This window comes from Protomyctophum bolini (assembly GCF_963924005.1).
Source record: "Protomyctophum bolini genome assembly, chromosome: 7".
NCBI lineage: Eukaryota > Metazoa > Chordata > Actinopteri > Myctophiformes > Myctophidae > Protomyctophum > Protomyctophum bolini.
This window is the reverse complement of record NC_137868.1, coordinates 13,726,137-13,750,398: the sequence shown is the minus strand read 5'-3', so window position 1 is coordinate 13,750,398 and position 24,262 is coordinate 13,726,137. Positions and strand designations below refer to the sequence as shown.

Sequence of the window (24,262 nt, the reverse complement as noted above, 5' to 3'; positions counted from 1 at the left end):
AAGGTTGCAATAAAACTAAATAAATAAACAAGCAACAGAAAATACACAGGCTCTATTCAAATCAGTAAAAAAACAGTTAAGCAGAAGAAAGGAAGAAAGTTCAAGACTCAAGACCACTACCATCACCGTTTCTCAGTCTAATAAACATGGGTTTTGGACACGTGCTTTGAGTGGCAGGTGAAGGACGCCTTGGCAACAGCGGCAGCCAGCTCCATTACCTCATGAAGTCATAAAAAAGCAAGGGAACACGCGTCACCACCATATAATGACACATTTAAGGCACACGTGTGCTATTTGCCACTGAAGAAGGAGGAGGTGCCATGGCCTTGAGCCCACTGACTGTTCATCCTTCCCAATCATCGGCTCCGAAGGGAGCACTTCTAAATCTCTCCTCGCATGCCTGTTAAGAAGGCGAGCCATTAGCTAATTGTGTTATACAAAATATGAAGAAACAGATAAATTACCACGTGTGTGTGTGGGTGTGTGTGTGTGTGTGTGTGTGTGTGTGTGCAGTGTGTGTGTGACTGTGTGTGTGTGTGTGTGTGTGTGTGTGTGTGTGTATCAAATGGATATCAAATGGAACACAACCACCCTAAAGACTAATCATTGTGTATATTCCTGCACTATACCTGCATTGAGTTATCTTGGTACACAGAAGTTGATCTATTGAAGATTCTGACCTTCAAAGTACATCATTTTTGTTTTGATTGTATTGCTGTATTGTTGTATTGTTCTTTCTGCTTTGGCAATGTAAACGTATGTTTTCTCATGCCAATAAAGCCCTTTGAATTGAATTGAATTGTGTGTGTGTGCGCGTGCGTGCGTGCGTGCGTGCGTGCGTGCGTGCGTGCGTGTGGGTGGGTGGGTGGGTGGGTGGGTGCAAGTACATTATGTACTGTATGTGCATCCGCCTGTGCACCTGTGGGTATGCGTTTATTCCCATCACAGAGGTTTACAGTTTCTTTCTGACAGGTGTGTGTGGGCACTGGGAAAGATGTTAAGCTGATAATTTACCTGAGCCATTGGACCGACATGCAGATTTCCCATGGGGAGGAGCGGGGATAATAAGTAATTGCTTTCTCCCATGGCCATGAATGGAAAGATTTAATTCATTATTTATCATCTATCTAAATGATTACCACAAACAGGCCTTCTAACCTGTCCTGCAATTATAATGTGTTACTTTTATGTACTAAATTAATGGCCACTGCTGCTTCATGAAAAACACACACTCAATTACGTCTGAAATTGAAAAAGCTGCAGCTGGTTTCCGTGCGGTATCACTTGGCTGCATGGGGCTGGCGCGGACACATTAATCAGGTAAAATGGGATTCAATAAGAATTCTCCCAGACCAAATTGCACTATTTGTCATATCTTTGTCACTGCAACTCCATGGCAATTTTGCATCTCAAGTTTTCATGTTGACCTGAAATGAACGTATCTGAATGAACGTACTAAATGAACGTATCTGAATGTACCTAGGCCTATTATAAATTAATACCACGATGCAAATGGAGGCAGATATAGGTGCTTGCAGCAAAGGCATTTAGGCCTACGTGAAACTTTAATTGGCTGAGTCTCTGTCAACATATGCTGATCAGCGACTTACAGTGGTAATAATAATCATCATCAACAGTTTTTCTTGTCTGTCTCTCCGTCATGTTTGTGAACAAGCGCGAGTGTAGGTGAGCTGGCTTAAAACTATGATATGACTGGCCCGTCTGGCTGATGCCATTCATTCAGTAGGCTATAGGCTAATGTGGTCTTCTATTGTTTTATATAGGTCTAATTAGCCCTATAGTGACTGCTGTCTGTCTGTCAGACCGGCATGTCTTTGAACCATACAGTATATGCAGAGCTACAGTGTAAAAGCCAGTTGGGCCGGGCCGTGTTCTGTCCGTGCCGTTATATTACATTTACAATGTGAATTTCACCCAGACTGGACTCGGTTCAGCCGCTGATATCCTAATAAATATCCTAATAAATAAATAAAAAGGTGGCGTGCTTGCGGGGGCATGAGTTTCTGTATGGGACTCTAGGCTAACTTGCCTCTAGATTGCATGCATTTAGGCATACAAGTGATACTTGGCTTTTATATAGGCATATCATTTTCTTATGTGCTGACTAATGTTGGGGACACATGCCTACATATTTTATCTGAGATTTGGGAACTATTTATTGATTCAGCATGAAGACTAAAGCCTTCTGAATAAATGTACGCAAGCGTATGCCTTCTACACTACCTTGAGAGGTGGTGGAGCAATTTGCAGAGGTTCCGACCAACCAACGTCACCATCAAGTTCACGGAGATGGCCATGAATTCCGACGTAATGTGGGAATCCACGTAAATGCCTGTCCGCTCACGTTAAGCTCACATTAAGCTCATGCTATGTAGCGTTATGAGCGTAAACGCTGTTGTGAATGAGGACCAATACAACTATTCTAAAAGAAAAGGTTATATAGAAGATAGCCAAAAGCTTAATGGGAAGAGAAATATACATAATATACACATTGTGTTCAGCCATTTGGTGGCTGTGGTTCCAGCACTAGAGCTGTAATGCATCGTTCAACCTCTATAGCCACAAATCAAGCAGTGGCACAGACACTCCACTTCCAGAAAGGCATTGATCGCTTGGCCAAAGCCATTAGGATCAATAGCATTCACTGTTTAAAGCCAGCCCTTTCACCCCTAATGCTATACAGTATGTACTGTACTGTGGAGAGAGGGTAGTTTTACTTGAAATATGAATGGTACACACTCAAATGCCCGAATGACAATTTCACAGCCTCTGTACTCAAAATTGCCAACTTGCACATTAGGGGAACGGAAACGAAATACATATTACATAAATAAACATTTCAAATTAGTATAGTTAGTTCAAAAACACAAAGAGGCCTCTATCTTTTCACCTGCCAGGCAGGCATTTTAATGGCTACAGTTTATTTAAAAAAAAAATATGCTTTTTCCTACTCTTTAATTACTGCAGTTGCTCTGAGAGGATTCTAGGCAGCCAGGGCTTGAGACATAATAATATGTAAACTTCCCCTGAAAAGGCCTGCCGCCTGGATGCCACAAGGCTCACACACTATAATTAAGGGCAGCCCCTTAATTGGTTATATTTGTTAGGAGCTGGATTGTGTCCCTTTCAACTGGCATGGCTTGCAAAAAAAAAAAAAAAAAAAAAAGGGCACCCAAGTGTCATCACTCTCTTTTCTCAACAGGGCTTCTATTGATATTTGGCCTAATTTGGACCCGAGCCAGAAGCTCTCCGAGGCAAAGTCCAATTACTCCATTGGGAATGGGAACGTTATAACCGCAGCTTTAAAAAAAATAAAGAAAAGAGAGAATTGAGAGAGTTTGCCCTGAACAGAAATCAGACTAAGAGAACTAACAAAACAGGGGAGACAGAGCTCCCATATGTTAGCTTGGCAGTTCCAGAGGCCAATCAGCCTAACCACTTCAACCCCAGCGTCCCTGTTTGAAAATATGTTGTTATATTGTGTTTTGTTGTTTTATTTTCATTAAAAAAATAGCAGATCTACAAGCTCACAACATTGTGAGCTGTGAACTGAGTGTTGCAACTCCCCCCCCCCCCCCTCTCTCTCATATTAGCAGGCAACAGAGCAGCACTACTGTATCTCTCTCTCTCTGTTTCTGGCACAGCACCCCTACTGGTGCTAATAGTCATACTGGTGCTCAGATACACATAGGTACGCACGGACATTGCTGGTTGTAGGAGTGGTTGCACCACTCAAAAATTAAAAATCCCATAGACTTGGCTGCCATATGAAGGAATCTTCAAAAGCCATGTATTGGAGGGGCTATAGCGCCCCTCAAAAAAAGGGAAGTTGAAGCGGCCATTAGAATTAGTTAATGTCAGCTCTGTTACTTGTACAGAGGCAGTGTGGCACAGCATTTGAACACACACACACACACACACACACACACACACACACACACACACAGTCACACAGTCATAAAAAGCTGTACACAGAGCCATAAAACACTGCAGCATTGAGGTCGCTGCAGTGAAAGCATTGTGAATTATGGGTCTGGCTTTGTCTAAATGAATTAGGATTGTGATATTGTAAACAGCAGGAGCCCTTGATTAGCTTGCTCTGGCAGCAGACAAAGCTCTTTAAGAAGAAACGGGATCCAACCTGAGCTGACAGCGGGCGATGAGCCGAAGGTCATACATGTACTGTTCTGTACCGAGCCCCGACAACACGCATCCATCCATGTGATGCTGAGACAGATCCAACACTTGAGCGGAAGGGGAAATGACTTTGTTCAAGTGCATTGTCATTAATGGGAAATGTGTGGCATACATAGTTATGCCATAAAACTTGTCAAATCACAATGTTTATTTTTATATTTTTTCTTCCGACTATGTTCATTTCGCCCGGGAGATAACTCCCTGTTGAGCCCCCATCGTCACCATATCTTTCTTTTCCAGTTCATTCTCAGTTCGAGCCATAACAGTGTGACAACAAAGATTACAAACTGTTCTTCACATCTTTTTTTTGAATGGTTCTCCCTGCTGTTGACGCTTTTGACATCTTTTTGGGCTTATTATTAATGTGCGTTTAAATATCACTATTTCATATCTACTAGTCCTTACCCGTTCTGAATATATGATGTTCAGTGTGGGTAATCTATCTAATAATTTAGCGATCGCTCGCCCGCTGTCTATTGCGAGCAAAATAGACAGTGGGCGAAACAACTCAAGTTACGGAAAAGTGTGTCCCAGTATTAATCTGTGTCCGTCCCAACATGCATTTCACTGGTGACCCGGAAGCCGTCCCAACATGCATTCGTAAGGAAGTACTCGCATTGGCCAAACACGTCTCTAACTTTCAAGCTAGCATTAATTTCCCAGTTTCTCCCTGTCATATCAGTATGGCTTATGTAAGTAGCAGCCAGTGTGATAAGGGAGATGGGGGAGGGGTTGTCAGAATAGGCACTCTATCCTTCACCAGCAGGAGAGCGTATCCTTCCCGCTCCCTGAGGTCGTCTGAAAAGCGATCCTCTCCATCCACATGCTGATGAATATCAGTGCTCTGTGTACCACTAGGGGCTGAGATTAATTCAATTGGCTCGGGCCTTTGTATACAGCGCTTCCCCTGAAGAAAAATCCCCCTGGCATGTATTTCTCTCAGCTATTGCCCTGTGCTTTCCACTGTGACACATTGCAGGGTCACAGAAGGGGAGATGATATAATTTCTCGCCATTGCCATTTGCGTAGGATGACAAGGGGGGAAACGAGGTGAGGAATTAGAGACGGACAGACTGAGAGAGAGAAATCTACTGTAGAGGCAGAGAAAATAATTAAGAGACGGACAGACTGAGAGAGAGAAATCTATACTGTAGAGGCAGATAAAAGAGAAATCTACTGTAGAGGCAGAGAAAAGGAGACAAAGGATGTAAAGAGAAAATGATAAAGAAAGACAGTGAGACAGAGAAAAATACAGATAGAGATAGAGATCGAGAGAGAGAGAGAGAGAGAGAGAGAAAGAGGGAGAGAGAGAGAGAGAGAGAGAGAGAAAGAGAGAGAGAGAGAGAGAGAGAGAGAGAGAGAGAGAGAGAGAGAGAGAGAGAGAAAGAGGGAGAGAGAGAGAGAGAGAGAGAGAGAGAGAGAGAGAGGGGGGGGGGGAGAGAGAGAGAGAGAGAGAGAGAGAGAGAGAGAGGAGAGAGAGAGAGAGAGGGAGAGAGAGAGAGAGAGCGATACCAACCTAGAGAATGATATTCTCGTCAAGTAAGGAGTAAACGATTAAGAGGCTGGCAATCTCCCTGATGTCAGCTGTAGATTTTCATCAAGCGTATAATTCATCATTTGAAATAATCAACTTTGTTGCCGTGTGCCTGTTCCATGGCATACTGTACGATAAGATGCTGCTTAAAGGCTCCTCCCTCTCACACATCTTTTACAGGAGAGAGACAAGCATCTGAATTAGAAAATCTCATTTAGGGCTAGGAATATTTAGCTGTGTAGTGATGAAAGAACACACACATGGTTGAGCATACTGTATCAGTGATGTAAATAGGTTATCAATGTAATGAGTCCCGGGATGCAGGGATGGTCTTTTAGATGAGTCCCAGGGACATTTTATGAATCCCACTTCAACAACGTTATAGGAGTCATATTTTGCCATTTTTACATATTGCAGCATTTAACTCCCATTTCATTTTATATGGTTATAATGTGGTTATATTCATATAGAAAATAAAATAATAAATGATTATTATAACTAAAGGTATAGCAAAAATAAACTAGAATATGTGTCCCTTAACTACTGTATAAACTGCGTTTTGGGATGCAAAATTCACCCTGTTTTTATCTCTGCTGTATGGGCGAGGCATTTCCAAGTGGTTTATACACCAAAATAAAATCATATTCAGAGGCAGAAGCATCTAGTTCACCCAAATTAGGAGGAAAATAACCAGACTTGTGCAGACACAATATCAATACTCACAAAGAAATGTCTGAAATTGTGGTAATGAACCCAATCAACCCATACAGTACGTCTGGAAATATCTGGTTCCTGAGTGGCTGAGTTTGGGAATAAAGTAAAGGGGCTGAAAAGACTGGAAGTTGCACAAAAGTGCATGAATTACAGCTGCTGTCTACAGCACCCATTATGGTGCCTTTCCATCAAGAATTTAAAAAAATAGGAAGCGAGTAAGTAAGTAATTCGAAAAAAGAAAAGCATATTTTTCTTGTTTCCATCCACTGATAAAATGCGCTTCTTGGGAGATATTAAATAAGCAGTAGATGGCGCTATTTTGCCAGTCAAGTGAGACGCACAGAGAGGCATAATCCGACAATTATTGTAGGCCTACAGTTTGATGTCTGACATCTGATAGCATCTGCATCACACGTACCGGATAATCTTACACGATTATTATGTCGCGCGCACGCACACACGCGCGCACACACACACACACACACACACACACACACACACACACACACACACACACACACACACACACACAGTTATCTGATTTGTTCTTCACTACGGTACATTTGATGTTCTTTTAGGCTATAAAAATTATTATACACGACTGCCTGTGGTTGGTCTGCATGAAGTCCGCTGAGAGGGCCACTGCATGGGCCAGGCTGTCTTTCAATCAGGCTGTCTGTTAAATAAATAGGCGTGTGTTTTGGACTTGACAGGGGCTGGCATAGTTTTGTTTTATAGTACAGGGACGAGGGACCCCTGCCCTGCGACTTGACAGTACATTTCCATTTTGGCCGTGTTGATGTCGCTTCTGTTGTTGACTAATAGCCTCCCCTCGTCCGTTCCGTTCAGGAGAAATATCACTGATTAATAACGCACTCACCGGGGAGAGAAAGAGCCTCAGCCCAGTGCAGACAGAGGCTTCGAGACTCGAATGTATAAATTAATGTATCCACATCCCACCCACCCTCCCGTTCCATCACTCCACATTCCACAAGTCCACTACTCACCATCGCGTGTGTTTTTTTTCTTTTCCAACTGTTCAAAAGCGATATAATGCGAGTTCAATGCTTTCTAATTAGAAATCTTTTCAGCAAGTGTGAAAAATGGAGACTTATTTGCATTTTGAGGTGTTTCCATCCAGGAGTTTTTGCGCAAGAGCCTTAGGGCTGTATCTTTGCGTGTCTTAAGTACCAGGTCTTATTACTTAACTTAAGACCTGGAGGCGTGATCAATGCCATTTGGCTATTCTGAGTGGCCAAAGAGCATTGACCACGCCTCCAGCTCTTAAGTTAAGTAATAAGACCTGGTACTTAAGACACGCAAAATACAGCCCTTAATGCGCAAAAACATGGCTTAATGGAGTTGGAGACATACTACCTAGTGACTGGTGCAGGATTACAGCTTGACTCAGTAGGAAATGACTTTCAACACGTGTGTTAGTAGGTGTGAATTTAATCATAATTTTATACTATATACTATATTTGTTGAAAACGGAATGTCGGCAAGAGACTTGTATAAAATAGAAAACAAAACATTTCCTCTTCCCGGGAAGGTTTGTGGCAGCATTTAATTCAGATAATGCATATTACCTGTATGTGCTGATATCAGTAGAGGTGCTCAGTCTAGCAGCAACTTTGAGAACAGAATGCTTTAACCTTTATTTGTCGACTTGACAAGATCTCCCGGTGCAAAATGAGGTTCGTACCATGGCCACTATCAGTGAATGTAATGTCTGCCTCTAAATCAGCACCTGTCTACTCACGGTGAATATAAATATCACACTGCACTGTTCCGATTCTCTCCCTCTCGCCCTACTGTCTGCCTCTCTGCACACCAGTGTCACGCAACTGAGTTTATGCTTTACTGTAATTCTGCCTGTCCCCTCTCCTCTACTCCCTTCTATTTTTCCCTGTCCTTGTTGATGCAATCTCCCATGTCTCCTTTTTTGTATTGTATAATGTATTCTGTAAGCTCATGTTTCATGGTCGGGTGACGATGCACAGTCAAGTGATGTCTAAATTTCGGCCTTGTGTGTGTGTGTGTGTGTGTGTGTGTGTGTGTGTGTGTGCGCGCGCGCGCGCGCGCGTGCGTGCATGCTTTGGGGACACAAGGTTGGTCATGCATGTGATATTGTTTCAGCGCGATATTTCACAATAGGGAATAATGTGATGGCAGTATTGAGCATGAAGATGTTCTGCTGTATGCCTTACTGTACATGCGTGGACAAACAGAACCTACACAGTATAATGAGCCACTGAGCTACTGTGTCACCCGCACATGTGTCTTTTGTCAATTTCAGAGACATGCGTGACTCACAGACACAAACAAGATTGCATTTGGACATCAATTTCAAACAAAGTTTGTATGCTCCTGTGATAGAAGGAACACAACCACCCTAAAGACTAATCATTGTGTGTATTCCTGGACTATCTGCATCGAGGGATCTTGGTAAATATAGAAATTGATTTATTGAAGATTATGACTTTGTTGTATTCTGCTTTGGCAATGTAAACGTATGTTTTCTCATGCCAAATAAGCATGTGTGTGTGTGTGTGTGTGTGTGTGTGTGTGTGTGTGTGTGTGTGTGTGTGTGTGTGTGTGTGTGTGTGTGTGTGTGCACGTGTGCGTAGGTCTCTGGACATTATCTAGGGATGTCAGCGATAGTGTCTCCCATTTTCGCAAATCAGAGGAAACTAAGATTAATGTTTACACTGTGTGTACATACTGTATGCAAAAATAATGTCAGACTCACGTCATTTTCTCTGGTCCCCTGCCATAGATAATTAATGAGGTACTACAGCGCTATGTCATGACTCCCCCACTAGTTGTCAAGGTGCTTTCCACATCATAACGTAGCCTTTAATCATGTAATAAATAACATTTATAAATAGCATTATAAATAGGGTACCGGTATATAATGTTATAATAAATAACGTGGGCTTCATAAATATTGAGGAGACACCTGCTCTGATTAGGAGAGACAGATGTCATGCATCTAACATGGGATGGTGTGAGGCGGCTTCTACACATAACATTATTGACAGACATGGTCATCATTATGACCATCTTATCAGTGTCAATACAACAGGTCCAGCCGGGGGCGGGATCCATTTAAGGTAGGAAGGGGCTGAGCTCCCGAAGAGTGCTTTTTTCTAGTAGTTACAGTATAGATATACAGTTCTAATATAATACAGCCCCAAACTGCACATGACTCGGCTATCTTTATAGCAGTAAAGTTATGGCCAACTGCCCGGACCAATATGGTGGCGACGTTGACTTACTTTCCAGCGACCGGTGCGGTGTCTAGTAGACAATAATATATAATAATATACGTAGACACTGTCTACGTATATTATGTCTATGCTACAGTTTACCAGTAGGGAGTAGCTGAATTAAAAATGTCAAGCATTCCACCTCTTAGCCAACAGCCAACAAGGTAGGACTAGCTCCAAATGTCAGAAGGTCTTAAGAGTTGTTGATGCGTTGATGTTCGCATGTTACAAAATGTCAGATGACGTCAGTTTATTGTGCTAAAAAAAATGATTCTAGTCCGGATACAAACACAAAGCAGTAAGTAGAAACAAGGCTCACATACTGCGGGACGATTGATGCAAGTTAAACTTCAATGTTCAGGATATATCTTGTTATCTTAGGGTGCAGGCAGATTCAATCGAAGGAGTATACAGAGGAGGAATATAACTGAACATGGATTATACTGCATGTCATAATATCAAGGAGGAATTACCACAGCCTGCAAGTTACACTAGTTACTGTAGCTGTGTCATGATTCTTGTCAATTGTTTCCCACTGTGGCTAAGGAATTTAAAAAGGTTCACTAGAAATCGCTGTACACATACATACTGTACACACTATACTGTATACTGCCTGTTAATTTGTGGAAATGGAATGGAATGTGAATGCTGAATAGTTTTAGTTTTTCTCGTTCTACTGGACAGTACATTTCCCCCATGGAACCATCCCAAGTAATAAACCACCTTGGCTGTACACTCTTTATGTCGCCCTCCGTTTCTTGTTCTCTTTTTCTACCTCTCTCTCTCCCTCTCCCTCTATCTTACTGATGAGCATATGAATACACTTCTCTCCTCTCCTCTCCCTGCTGCTTCAGCTCAGCCTTGGGGCCATTTTCACACGAGGCTGATTGAATTCACTCCCATTCCCTCCTCACCAAGGAATGGGATGAGACTGGAACAAGCAAGGTCCTGACACAACCGCACGCACATTCATAGATGGTATACAGGGGAAGAAAATTGCGCACACACACGCACACGCACACACACACACACACACACACACACACACACACACACACACACACACACACACACACACACACACACACACACACACACACACACACACACACACACACACACACACACACACACACACACACACACAGATGTGCAGATGGTAGTGAGAAAATAGAGGTTGAGTTCACAAACAAACACGGGAGACCTTATATGGAAATGAGGACGGAGTGGACACAGAAAGCATCAAAGTATTTGTGTATATATAAAATTAATTCAGACACACGCTCTGTAGTCTGTACACAGGCGGACAGATGTACAGATAAACAAGCACATATACACATGCACAGTTGTGCGGGGGAAAAAGGACTATGCTAATGGAGAGATAAAGGTCCAAACATTCTAACACAAACAAAACAACACACCAATCAAGTGGATAAGGGTAGATAGTGATGGCCTACGCAAGCATGGAAGCGCACACACACACACATATAATGCACACTGCAGTGCACACAAATAATGGCCTTGTACAGGTCCATTTTTACACTTTTGCCACAGCACAATTGCCACTGCAGCCATGAGCCATGTGGCCAAACGGTACAGGAGCAGTGTAGATCAGCCAGTCCCAATTACGCAGACATTTCACCTCCATAAAAGATAAAAGGCTGGTTATGAGTCATGTCATGAGGCCACAAAGTGACCGCTCACACACTCACACTCGCGCGCGCACATACACACACACACACACACACACACACACACACACACACACACACTATACACAAGACAAAATATACGCGAGGTGGTTATTAATAATCACAGAGTTTCTGTGCCCCTGCTCCAAGCATTTCTCCAGTAAACTGCATCCTGCGAGAAGGCATCATTATCGTTCCCCTGTTCCCAAGCAGCCATTTACAGTCAGGGGCACCGGGTGGCAAATGTCCCCGGGTCAATCTGGATTACCAAATCCTGTAATAAGTCTCCCCGCAAGCCGACACTGTATGCAAGTTGTTTTTACGCCACCGTGGTAAACCAGGGCCATCTCTAGAGGCCCATGACGGCCCCTCAAACCGTGGGGTTTTATCATTGTGGATGGCCTGTGAAAGTTGAAGCTGCCTGAAGATGGGAGGAAGGAAGCATGCTGGGAGGACGACAATAAATCACGCTTCGGGGGAGCCGTCACGGAGTGAACGTGCGCGGCGCACACACACGTGGGCCCCGGCTATAGATAATTGTGTGGCACACTAAAGTGTATTGATATGTCCGTCAGGAAAGAGAGAGCATGAGCATCCATCTCCCGAGAGCGATGGCACACTGCTAACAACATGAGGTCTTCAGATGAGCTTTAAAGGAAACAGGACTGTAGTTCGCACTGCACTGCAACTCTAGCTACTGTACGAGATAGATGGCACCCGTTTTCTCTCAAACGTGGTTCAAAGAGCACATAAATGGGGAAATAAAGAGGAGGTGTAAAAATGTTAAGAAGACAGCTATTGTACATTTTGGTGTCTTAAGGCCCCAAATGCTAAATTCTTCCACATCCAGAATTTCGTCCTATCACTTATTCACCTAAAAAAAATCCTTATTGATAAGACACCATTGTGCTAATTTTGCTGCCAACCAAAAGGAGATTCCTATAGAAGTCCATTGGTCCAAATCCAAAAACCAAATAACAAAAACCACAATTAAAATTGGCTTAAGGGAGGACCGGACCTCTGACATCACACTCATGTCACCAGCCATAACCATTATAAGGTTACACAACAATACTCCCACATATGGAGTGTGTCTAACCTCAATGTGTCGTCGTGGCATCAGGCACAAACAAATCAGTCGGCTCCATATATGGGCACAAAGGGGGATTATGCCCATATAAAAAGTGCTGTTCTTGTTTGTTCTTGATTGTGTTATGCGCACGCAAATCACATGCCCGTGTGCATGAGGCCTTTTGATTTGGTGTAGCACCAAGGCTTTCTGAGGGGTGGATTCGGCACTGATTAATTAAAGGGACTATACAGATAGCGGAGCAGGCTTGTTTACATCAATCGTGGATATTTTGTCACAGAGGTACTATGGATGTGTTGCCATTGTTTGACAGTTTGTGTCTATGCATGGTCACTAGAGGGGGACAAATTCTTTGCTCCCGATCAATGTAGTCTGAAATAATGAACCACACTGTGTTTAACAACCTGGTACATTGTGGGAGAGTTGGCACAAGCTATTTGTGAGAGTAAACCATAGAGTATTAAAAGGATAGAGACTGAACTGGTGCGAAGCTCCGCCCCCTCCGCTATTCATGTCAGTGGAGGTTGCTCAGTGGCGTTTTGAAGCCGCCGGAGGGACCGTCTATTTCCGCCTTTTTGGGCGCATTTCCGCATTTGACCTCCAAAATTTGGAGGTCAAATGCGGAAGTGCAAACGAGCGCTCAATGTTAAAGCCCAGCTGCACGGGGTTTCCTCGTCATGAATCAGCACTTCAACATTGGAGTGCCTAGCTGGCCCCTTGGAGTAAACACATCCAATCCTGAGGTTATATCGGTGAGACGCTTATCACCGTGGCGCAGTGATGTCCTTTTGCAGTATTCCACTCACCGCGGTGTGTGGGTGGATGACTAAAACTGGAGCATGTATGTAGACCCCTTTACGGTGGTCTATAGTTTGCCTTTTTATGATAGCAGTGCTTCCAGCTAATGTTATCATTGACAGACCAAAGGCGGTGGCAAGGATTTCACTTGGTCTTCTCTTCTTCTTGACTCCGTTCAGCCTACAAATCAATGTCCATTAAGCAGAGCCAAGTGCTCATATGTCACTGAATTTGCTCTCCATTAATTCTGCTTCTTGGGTGGAGGGTCTCTTACTGTAGCCTGTAAACCAACCTGCTCGCGGAATCCACCAGGCTACTCTTACTGTACTGGGTTTGCACTCTGCACCATTTGAAACGTCCAGGCTTTAAACATGGTTTTTATTTTCAGTTTGTTGCAGTATTCTATCTGATGTGGAGCCGTATTAACCCTCATACTTGATAGCTCCAATGACGCATGGGGGTGGCTGTTGTGAACACTGATGAAAGTGCAACTGAGATGGTGGTTGTTGAGAGGTCGTTGAGGAGTTCACTCGAATCCCTCACCCACATAGTCCCAGTTAGTGTGGGCGGCCTCATCACACTGACTGTGCTTTGTACATGTTTGTGGCGAGCAACGAGCTTGTGTTAAGAACCTGGATTTTTTTTTTAATAAAATCAATCAAAAATCACAATTATTCGCAAAATGTGAGAATGCTCCCGCTAGATGAGATGGGATCAGGCATATCTCGTTGGTAATGCAAAACCTTATTCGTTTGCATGCGTGCGTGCGCGTGCGAGAAGGAAAGCCACAGACTCATACAGTACATACACGTGCAGACATGTATACCCATAAACACACCCATTCCCTCCTCACCAAGGAATGGGATGAGACTGGAACAAGCAAGGTCCTGACACAACGGTATACAGGGGAAGAAAATTGCACGCACACGCACACACACACACACACACACACACACACACACACACACACACACACACACACACACACACACACACACACACACACACAGTACACACATTCAGTAGTACACAATGCATGTCTCAAAGCCAGCCTGTTCATCATTCACACACCAGGGACACTTTGGAATAAAGGAAACAGCGGTGGCTCTCACTAGAATCAAGGCATAATAGACATCAATTAATCTTACCTCCTCTCCTGTCAGATAGTATGCTGAGAGAAGTCCACCGACATACCGGATGTTCACCTCAAACAGTGACGCCTCGCCGTTCTGTTGGGAGGAAACAGAGAGATCAAATCATCACGTGCTGCAGGTACGGAACGGATATGAATAATTATCACGGTTAATTGGTTAAGTGTGTGTGTGTGTGTGTGTGTGTGTGTGTGTGTGTGTGTGTGTGTGTGTGTGTGTGTGTGTGTGTGTGTGTGTGTTTTACATGTTTAATAATTGAGTCACCCATGCAGGTCAATAACATGTTCTGTGTATATTCCATGAGCAGTCTAAGCATACGACAGGGCAGATGTTGCACATGTCTCGTGTTCACATATTCGTGCCATACAGACAGTTCACATGCCTGTTCACCCTGCACCATGAACGGCTCCCTTCGTATATCTCTATTACTGCAACGTGGCTAAGGGCCGGGCTACACTGGGCACGGAATTGGCTCCGCTCCGTTCACGGGGCGAAGTCGCTGCCACGATAATCAATGGCACCGGCCACACCGAGTGGGTGCGGTGCACAGGTTGTGCGTAAGCTCCTATTTTTCTGCATGTCCTGGGGGGTTATGCAGCCCTTCGCCTCGCCTTCAGAGGGGGAAAAAAACTATAAATACAGAACTCCCCGCGGGACGGACAAATTGTCGATTGAGCCATCTAGCCGAGCGGATTCCGGAAAGTGCCCAGGGACTTGCAGAAGGACAATCTGACCGAGCTCATGGTCATGTCCATACCATAACACCATAATGACCCCAGTTGCTGAGTAGTCAAATGACCCTCAGTGCCATACTGTATAAGCTCATATGGCAGAAAGTTAAATCAGTATAATAATGTTCCCTGATGGTTAATACCCTCATTGGTGTGAGACATGCATTACCTCCGCAGGGGAGCGTTGATCAATATCACTTAACACTGTTTGAGCTCAGTGCTTTACGTTGGATTTACATCCTAAGCTTTCTGTTGTATACATTCTCAACATACTGTATAAGCGTTTCTCTTCATTGCTAATAGCTGAATGCTGTAAGAGTTGTGTTCTACTGTAGTAGGTTTCTTGTACTTTTTTATGGTGGGATGAGCTTGACTTTAATAGTGTGTAACTATTGTAAATATTAAAAAAAAAATAGTGGAAAGCCAGAACACAGACTTTTTGAACAAAACAAAACCCCACAGGCTTTTTTGTTCATTTAACTTCTCTCCCTTTAAACAGTGATCAAATCATGATAAAGTAGACCTTTTGGAATGAAATATTTCCACCTCTTCCCTTTCATTCCAGGCGCATACTTCTCAGCATACTAATGCAAAGTCCTTAGGCCTAAAGCATGAACAATAGTGCTATGCCCATGCATTTATTGATAGCCCTTGCCTTGCCCCATACAAAGGTGAAGTTGCCTGCTTTTCAAACATTGTATTAAAGCTATAGTTTTCTCACCGACCTAACAACCAATCAAACATTCACCTTTGCGAGCCCACATTTCTGTTTAACAACATCAAGTCAATCTTCCCACGTATTGCATGCGTATGTAATATGAAATAAGATAAGAGTCTACAAGTGGAAAGATGCAATATGTCATTATAATTACGGCTCTCTCCGGCTGCCTGAAAGTTGAGGCAGCCTGGTTACTAGTACTTATTGGCTTGGAGACCCCTTGAGAAAGAAATTGCTATCTCAAGAGTGGATGATAAGGAAACTGTAATTGGGTGCCAGAAAGGGCAATTATACCTCCCCTGAAGACTGCAGTGACAGGGAGTCACTCGCATCCATTTACTACTATAATTTATCAGACATCTAATTTATTGAAGAGCAACAATAATACTAAAAATCACACCTGTTTGAAGTGAGGGGCGCTCTTATCATCATACATCATCATACATCATCTCATTCCGGCCAATCACAATTTGCGTCTTCAATGTTTGTGTTTACACAATGTTTACTCAATGCTGGCCATTCATTGTCAATGGCATTCAATGTTTGGGTTAACACAAACCCTCAAAGCTGGACACGTCACGCCACCATATATGGCCATCAGACCGTCACACCTCATGACACGCTCATGACCCTCATGACCTCATAAAACCCTGGATAACCATACATGGAACCGGCCAGCAACTCTACTGTACATCTGACCTCAAAATCCTTAGATCTCCATATATGGAGCTGACCTGTTTTGACAGTGGCCTTACTAATTGGCACACCAGACCTGTAGTTTCAGTGCGACCTCGCCCTCAGTGCGACATCTTACTGGTATGATAAAACATATTATGCTTCAGGTTTATTCAGCTTTCGACCATATTCATATGGGGAACAAAAGATAAATATATTTGCCGCAAAACTAGCCGATCTACAAGCTCACAACACGTTGCCGTAGCTATTTGCAGCAAATGTTCCCCCAGAATAGGGATGCTATAGGGTTCAAGTCACCCAAACTAGGGACATTTCAGGAGACAAAGAAAATCCCTCTGGCATGATAGTATGACTGAGATGCCTTGAGCAGTCCATTCTATAATAGAATGGATAGAAAAACCTTTGTTCATTACTTGTTCACTTACAGGACCTATACTGTAAAGCTTTTAAATATATAAATGGCATAATTGACAGCTCTGTCAAATATTACAAAACAGAAAATGTGTATTAATAACAACATCGCTGTTTGATTATTACATTGGTTAGTACAGTAATAGTATTAACAATAATTCGTTGAACACATTATTCAGAAACAACTCATTTATATACTGTGTGTGTGTGTGTGTGTGTGTGTGTGTGTGTGTGTGTGTGTGTGTGTGTGTGTGTGTGTGTGTGTGTGTGTGTGCGAGCGCGTGTGTGTGTGCGAGAGAGAGAGAGAGAGAGAGAGAGAGAGAGAGAGAGAGACGTTTATGCAACATTTAATATTGCCTGAACCAGAAGTAAGAGCTGCTCATTGGTTTGGTTTCCAATTGCAAACAGACAAACTCTACTTTACAAAGCCATTACAGTTAAATGTATCTATGTACTAAAAGGACCATTATGACAAAATGTAATATTGTCATATCCAGTTTTGCTTTGCATAACATCAATAAAGTAATGACAATACATCACAAACATACATTCACGTTGTCCATTTCACTCTGTCGCTGCTTAGTAACAGTAATAATTATTATGGATATTTTAATCAAGCCCAAAGTGATATCAATGATGGGAAAGCTAGTCCATTCACAGGAAATCAATGGAAGAGAAGTAGGACAAACTGCCAGGGAAAACTGTACGTCAGTTGCTTTCAATGTGCAAATTCCTGGATATATTCCTGTCTATTCTTAATTGTATGGTCACTCCAAACGATGAACAGCTTCAGGATTTGTTGACTTCAAACCACGATCTCTTTCAGACGGACTGAGGAACTGGGAACTGTTTACACTTTATCTCAACTATTGGCCCAAAGTTGCTGTCGGGCAGAAACCTTGTATCTCCATATTTCAACTTCTCCCTCTACTACTTCATCATACTATATAACAACATGCATACATAAATGGATGCACCTGGGACGTATCCTCAGTGACGTATCCCATGAATGAGGCCCGACAAGACATTCCATGAAGGTGATGTTGAATTTTTGATTTTTATTTTATTCTCGTTTTTCATCATTTTGTATGTAGGACTAGTAGCATGCCAAAGTTTGTGCTATTGCCATAGAGAATGCATTGGGCGTTTAAGTTAAATAACTCACAAACTATAAAACATTTCAAAGTAAAAAAGTTCCAGCATGTGTCTCCACAGTAAGCTGAATAATAAAAAGTGTGAATGGAGTTTCTAGGTGAAAGTGATTTTTTTTTTTTTTTTTTTTTGTAACCCATTTTTCACCCCTGTGCCAATTATCTACTGTGATCCTGGGCTCTACACACCCTCCGCCAACCTGGGGAGAGCAACGGACTTAACTCGTGCTCCCTTCATGCCTGAGTGTTTTTAACGTGCCAATGTCTGCCATTGAGCCCCATTGTAAATTTGAAAGCACTATATTTCTTAAACTATGAAACATTTCAAAGATTCCACCGTAAGATGAACCGTACAGGTGTGTCAGAGTTTGGAATCGCTCGTTTTTAATAACGCAACGTCCTGCTGTGTCCTGCATTATGTGCAATTTAGAAACAGGTGGTACGCAGGACCGCTGAGTGATTTCCAACAAGGTGTAAGAGTCCCCTTTAAGTTAACTGCAACTTACAGCTGAAAGATGTTTCCGATAAACACACCACACCTTGACTGATTTCAGTGACTTCAACTGTAAAGGGAAAACACCTGTTTTATTTGTAATGTATTTTTTTTCTTGCCTGTCTCATCAGATAGCTCACGCTAAGCAATTCATTAGGAGACAACATAAGGCTGTCAGGCAAACATGCAAAACACACTTCTTTACCTGACACCTTTCTCCATGTTGTTCCATCTCCTGTTGTAAGTGAGACACAATTTTCTCATCATTAGCAGACTGCGTAAGATGAGGCTGTCTACTCTGGAAGGATGAATTAGGCACCAATCGGAAGAGCAAGGGCATAGGGTTCAAACGAATGTACACTGAAGCTTTAGTGTACCAAAGTTCTCATGATGCGCAAACATAACGCCATAGGAAACAACTTTGAGATCTGAGTAAAATAATGCTATTTTGATGGTATTGTTGTTGTTGTTGTTGTTACTTGAGATCATACTACAGAGAATGAATCATGGTCTGAAAAATCTAGCCATAGCCTCCAGTATGTAAAATATCGGAATATGGAAATTAGCATAAATTAGCATGTTAATTGCTCTACCTATTGTAGTTAGTGTACAGGATGTGGCGTAGTAGAGGAGGAATTAATTAATGAATACTGATTGATTGCTTAATTAATTCATGGGACGACTCACTAGAGGTACATTGCTGTTGCACCTTGTAGGTGTTCTGCTTCAGGAGCAACAAGCAGTGTTGCTGACAGTATTTGATGTTCACTTTTCTGTTGGTGAGTGTTCAACAGAGCATGCCAGGGATTGTTATCGTGCTATGCCCAGATTTGCCTGGGACATAAGCCTGATTGGCATGGCTGCAACGCGTCGCGTACACGCGCCAAGGATCTGACTAGACTGTTGCTCGGCAGTTTGTCCTGCTCCTACAGAAATGCAACACTAAAGCCAGATTCAAACTTTGTGTCTTGCGCTAAGAATAGCAGATCAATCTACAAGCTCACGATGCATTGCAGATGTGACGCATTGTGAGCTTGTAGGTCTGCTATTCTTGGTCGAATTCTGCAATTTTTAATTTAAGTTGCTATTCTGCTATCCTCTGTCGCACCACCATGTGACGGAGCATAATTTTGGCTTAAAGCAGCTCTAAGCAATATGTTAAAATGCAATTACCTTTTTTTCTTTTTTGGTATTCAGACAGCCAGCAATGGGTAAAACGCTCCCTACTCTACTTTGAATGCAGATCGCGGCCCCTAGATTTGTCACAGAGACATTTTTTTGGGAGCGTTCTACCCATTGCTCGCTGTCTGAATACCAAAAAAGGGGGGGGGGGAAAGGTAATTAAAAATTTGACATATTATTGCTTATAGCAGCTTAAATGTAATGATGTAGTGCTAATAGACACATCAGTGTCTCTGGGCAAATAGAACCAGGCAACCAAATGTTCCAGGTTTTTACTTGCTGTCCTGAAAATGGCTCTGATACCCAAATAAACCAAATTGTGACACAGAAAGATGTCTGATCTGATGAGCCATAAGATCAAAAAATGAGGCAGATGATTGCTTTAAGTAGAGCTGGTGAATCACACTGGCAAGACTGTGATTTAACCCAACATCATTAATTGAACGCAGGGAGAAAAATCATGAAAGGGATCAATTAAGTCCCACCACTCCGCCACCCCCACTTCTCTGCCCTAGCACACTGCACATTAAGTAGCCGCTAATGACGCATTTATACTTCGGCGTGTGACCGCTGAGGATTCAGTTGAAAATATGTTGTTTTCAGCGAGCCACACAGATGTACGACAAAGTAGAAATCAGGCTTAATGCCTCAGCCAAAAGGAGGGCTTCTCAGGGCTCTTCTACCCGGGCCACCGGCAGGACATAAAGCTGTGGTTGCATTTTTTTTATGTACAGTAATTATGGGCTTGATTAGCGTCCAAGCTGTGAGAGCGGTCCCACACATTAGCGTTAATGACCGTTAACCTCTGGAGCATGCTAAAAAGCTTAGTCTGATGGAGAACTCCAACATCTCCATGCCCAATGTGAGCGGGACCTCACAAATGATAAGCCCCAAATAGCTCCATATCTTGAGATGGTGACTACAGTGATTAGACAATTGTGTTACTAAACCACGTTCAAATAGACTCGCATAAGGAGCTACAGAGAAAGCAGCGATGCATTAGGCAAGTTTGTTTATGTGCATTTGCATATTCACAGTGGAACAGAATTCTATTAAAACTCCACAACTGCTGTTAAGAGGATCGAGGCTTCTCTAATAAGCCTAATGGAGGTTGCAACCAAGCATGCCATCAGTCATTGTATTAGCATGTTCCATGAGACTGACGTTCCCATTTAACTTTATTACTCACTGGTGTCAAGTGCTGCTCTCAAAGCCCACACGCCAAACAAAACAAAAACTAAAGTAATCAAAAAAAAGCTTGTGTTGCTTTGAGAAACAACTCTTTTAAGTCGGTAACAATAAAAACATCCAGGAGCCACGTTGCCTTATCTGAAGTCCACATTTAGTTCGTTTAAATAGAAAGAGACAGATTCAGATTTTCAAATTGGATTTGAACTGACAGACATCAGATGTTAATGTCTAGCAGCCATGGCAGATAGTCTTTTGATTTGAGTGCTCCAATCTCATTGCACTCCTGGCTTTGTGATTTACACACAGCCGGTGCATTTCTGCAAGCTTCCAGTAGATAGATCTCTTAATACAGTATTACATCTACATGTACTGTACGTCCTACTGTACATCTTAGTCCAATGAAGCCTGATTAAATCACCCAGCAGGGAGAGGGACATTCATATTAGGTTATCAGTCAGATTCAAATCTCAACAGTTTATGCTTTTATAATGCAATGTGAGTAATCGGCCGCTAACTTCTCACTCAACTCTTCTGTGAACAATGATCAGAGAGAGTCAAGACTCAGCTTATAACCATATTCACTGAATGCATTAAGCTGCAAATGAAAAGGGTCAAGTCTGACTTCCTCCCTGTTCTACCTCATAGCCAGTTATATGCAGAAGATACCCCACACACAGTCCCCAAATAAGGCACACCCTGTAAACAAAACTAGTGCCCTGAGAGAAGACTTTAAGCACAAAGCTTAGACAGTGAGTCCAACTAACTAATTTTAGAGCCATCCAAAGAACAGGCAACATAAAAGTGCTGGTGGAAATTACATAGAAAACTGAGGGTCATATTTAGTATGCCTTTTGAGCCTTGTTTCAGACACATCCTGTGCCTAGAATTGTTATTATTTACCAAACCAAAGGTACAAGCAGTTTACTAATCATCTGAAGTGCACCTTGCATGTCATCGCAATGTGCAACTATCTCTGTTACTGTAAAGATTTAAGGAAGATATAAAATGATATGTGTGCTAGATTTACCCATGTGTTATCACCTATGCATGGAAATGTCTCTCCTCTAAAGAACAGGTATGAATTAGCGCAGGGACATTAAAGGATGGTTGCGGTGAGGATGTCTCAATCTAATGGCTGCAATTATCTTGGGATTCCAGCGAGACATCAGCCATATCAATGCCATGGACACCCTCCATGGCAGACGCTCTGATATGAGTGTCTGCTCGACCAGATGCGGTTGTCTGCCTCCAGTCTGCAAATAATACCGTTGGAGTTGCACTGCGTCCCTACAAAATATTTCGGTGGTCTGTCACTATATTAATCAGTATTGCAATTTCAGCCTGGTTGAATTTAGTTTTTCATTTCATTCCTGTGCTGGTTGAGGGCTCCATTTTGCACAGACTCCACCAATCAACAGAACCTTTTAAGCTCTGCTTCACATATTCAACACAATTCACTGACTGTGTAAATAGTTTACAGTAGCTGCTGGTTTAGTAAATCAGATGTTAATTTCACGCAGATTGCATGCGCAAAATGCATGAAAGGCGTACCGCACGGATTGCGCTTTCGTGTACGGAAATCTGGCCCCGGGACAGGTTTGGTATCATTTTGCTCGGGCCTGCTTGAGGCGCCCTCTATATTTATATTATACAGTATATTCTGTCCTCAGACAGAAATACGCACAAACATAAAAACAGGCCAGTGGTGAGTTGTTTCTACACTGACACCTCTGTTCTCCCCTTGGGTGCTACAGTAGCTTCCAACAACGAGGGCCCTTTCCGTCTAACTGGGGTCTCATGGGACCCTCCTATGTGCTCCCTCTCTCCATCATTATTATCCTCTGTGTTGCCATCCAACTCCCCCCCCCCCCCCCCCCCCCCCCCGACTGTCTGTGTGGCTAGCTGCCTCTGTCTTTCATTATGTACCTCCCACAGTATTTGGCCTTGGCTGCATGATGGCGTAACATCCTTCACATCGTCTGAAAGCCAGTACAGCCTGACAACTTTCCAATACAAATCTTAACAGTGGTATTGTACAGTGTGGTCCTTGGAATTATTTAATGCCGAGTTACTGAATGTACAGTATACTGGACGTCTGAAAGTGTAGGGACTAAGCGTTTCTTTTGGTTTTCTTTTTCTTTAAAAAGCCTTGACACATACTGTACTGTACTGTATTTGCCTCTTAGTCTTAGGGGAGAGACCGTCAGTGGGTATGTCCGTCTGTGATCAGATAATGTCCAGCACCATTGGCCTGATCTCAGTGAAACTATGGACACACAAATCCCGGGATGGCAGAGCAGAACCTCTGCCCCAATTTTTTCACATGGGCCTGTTATAGTGCCACAAGGAGGCAGATTTTTGCAAGATAATCTTTTTCAAAAATCACGCTAATTCATTAAACGAAACAGGTCTTTCAGATTTTTCATACTAGATTTTTCCAAAAACAAATCTGCCCCTTTATAGCACCACCTGGAGGCCCACTTATTATATCGGTATGTCATTTTTACTTATTTAGGTTTTATCCAAATTTCACGCAAATCAATACACATTGACTCAAGTGATCAAGACGGATCTGTTCGATTTTTCATATTCCGTCCTGATTGGCTAAGATTGATGGTCTAAAGGAGTGGCTCGTTTTGAACAAAATGCTGCAAATCATGAATGCAGCGTCCGAGGAAGAAGAAGGAAGAAGAGGAAGAAGAAGGAATGCCACTTGACATTTTTCAAATCAGCCTCATGGTGGCGCTATAATTAACAGGCCAAGTTGCATCTTTACCTAGAAGTGCACCAATCTGCCTAAAACCTTGTATTCACACTCCCTAGAGGGCTACTTCTATGATCACTCAAATACCAAACAATGCACGCCAACAACAAACGTTCCTGACCTGGTGGAAACCTGTGCTCTGAGGAGCACTTTTTCTAGTCCTGTATATTTATTTTACTTTTGTCATTTGCCATTTGCCATCTAAAATGTTTCTGATTCTGCAATAGTCTTCTATGGAAATCTTACATTTCCTATTAGTCACACTTTGGTATTGCTTAATGTCTGTCATGCGCCAATGCGTCACTGCTTAGGCTTAATGCTAAATTAACCTTTCATCATGGTAATAGCCAAGAACAAGTGTAAGCATCACTCACTAGCAATAAGCCAAATTAGTGAAATTAATATTGACACATATTCCTGTACATGTATTTTACATGACATTTGCCATCTAAAATGT

General features: G+C 42.6%; 1 protein-coding gene across 2 annotated transcripts in view; it reads right to left on the bottom strand.

Annotated features, from left to right (window-relative positions):
• Positions 1-24,262, bottom strand: part of LOC308319015 (mannosyl-oligosaccharide 1,2-alpha-mannosidase IA) — a 220,087-nt gene that overhangs the window by 54,970 nt on the left and 140,855 nt on the right. For both annotated transcript variants that reach the window (XM_080768811.1, XM_080768810.1), the window contains exon 4: positions 14,466-14,546. In XM_080768811.1, coding sequence (XP_080624937.1) covers positions 14,466-14,546 — 81 coding nt within the window. The remainder of the gene's footprint in view (positions 1-14,465; positions 14,547-24,262) is intronic.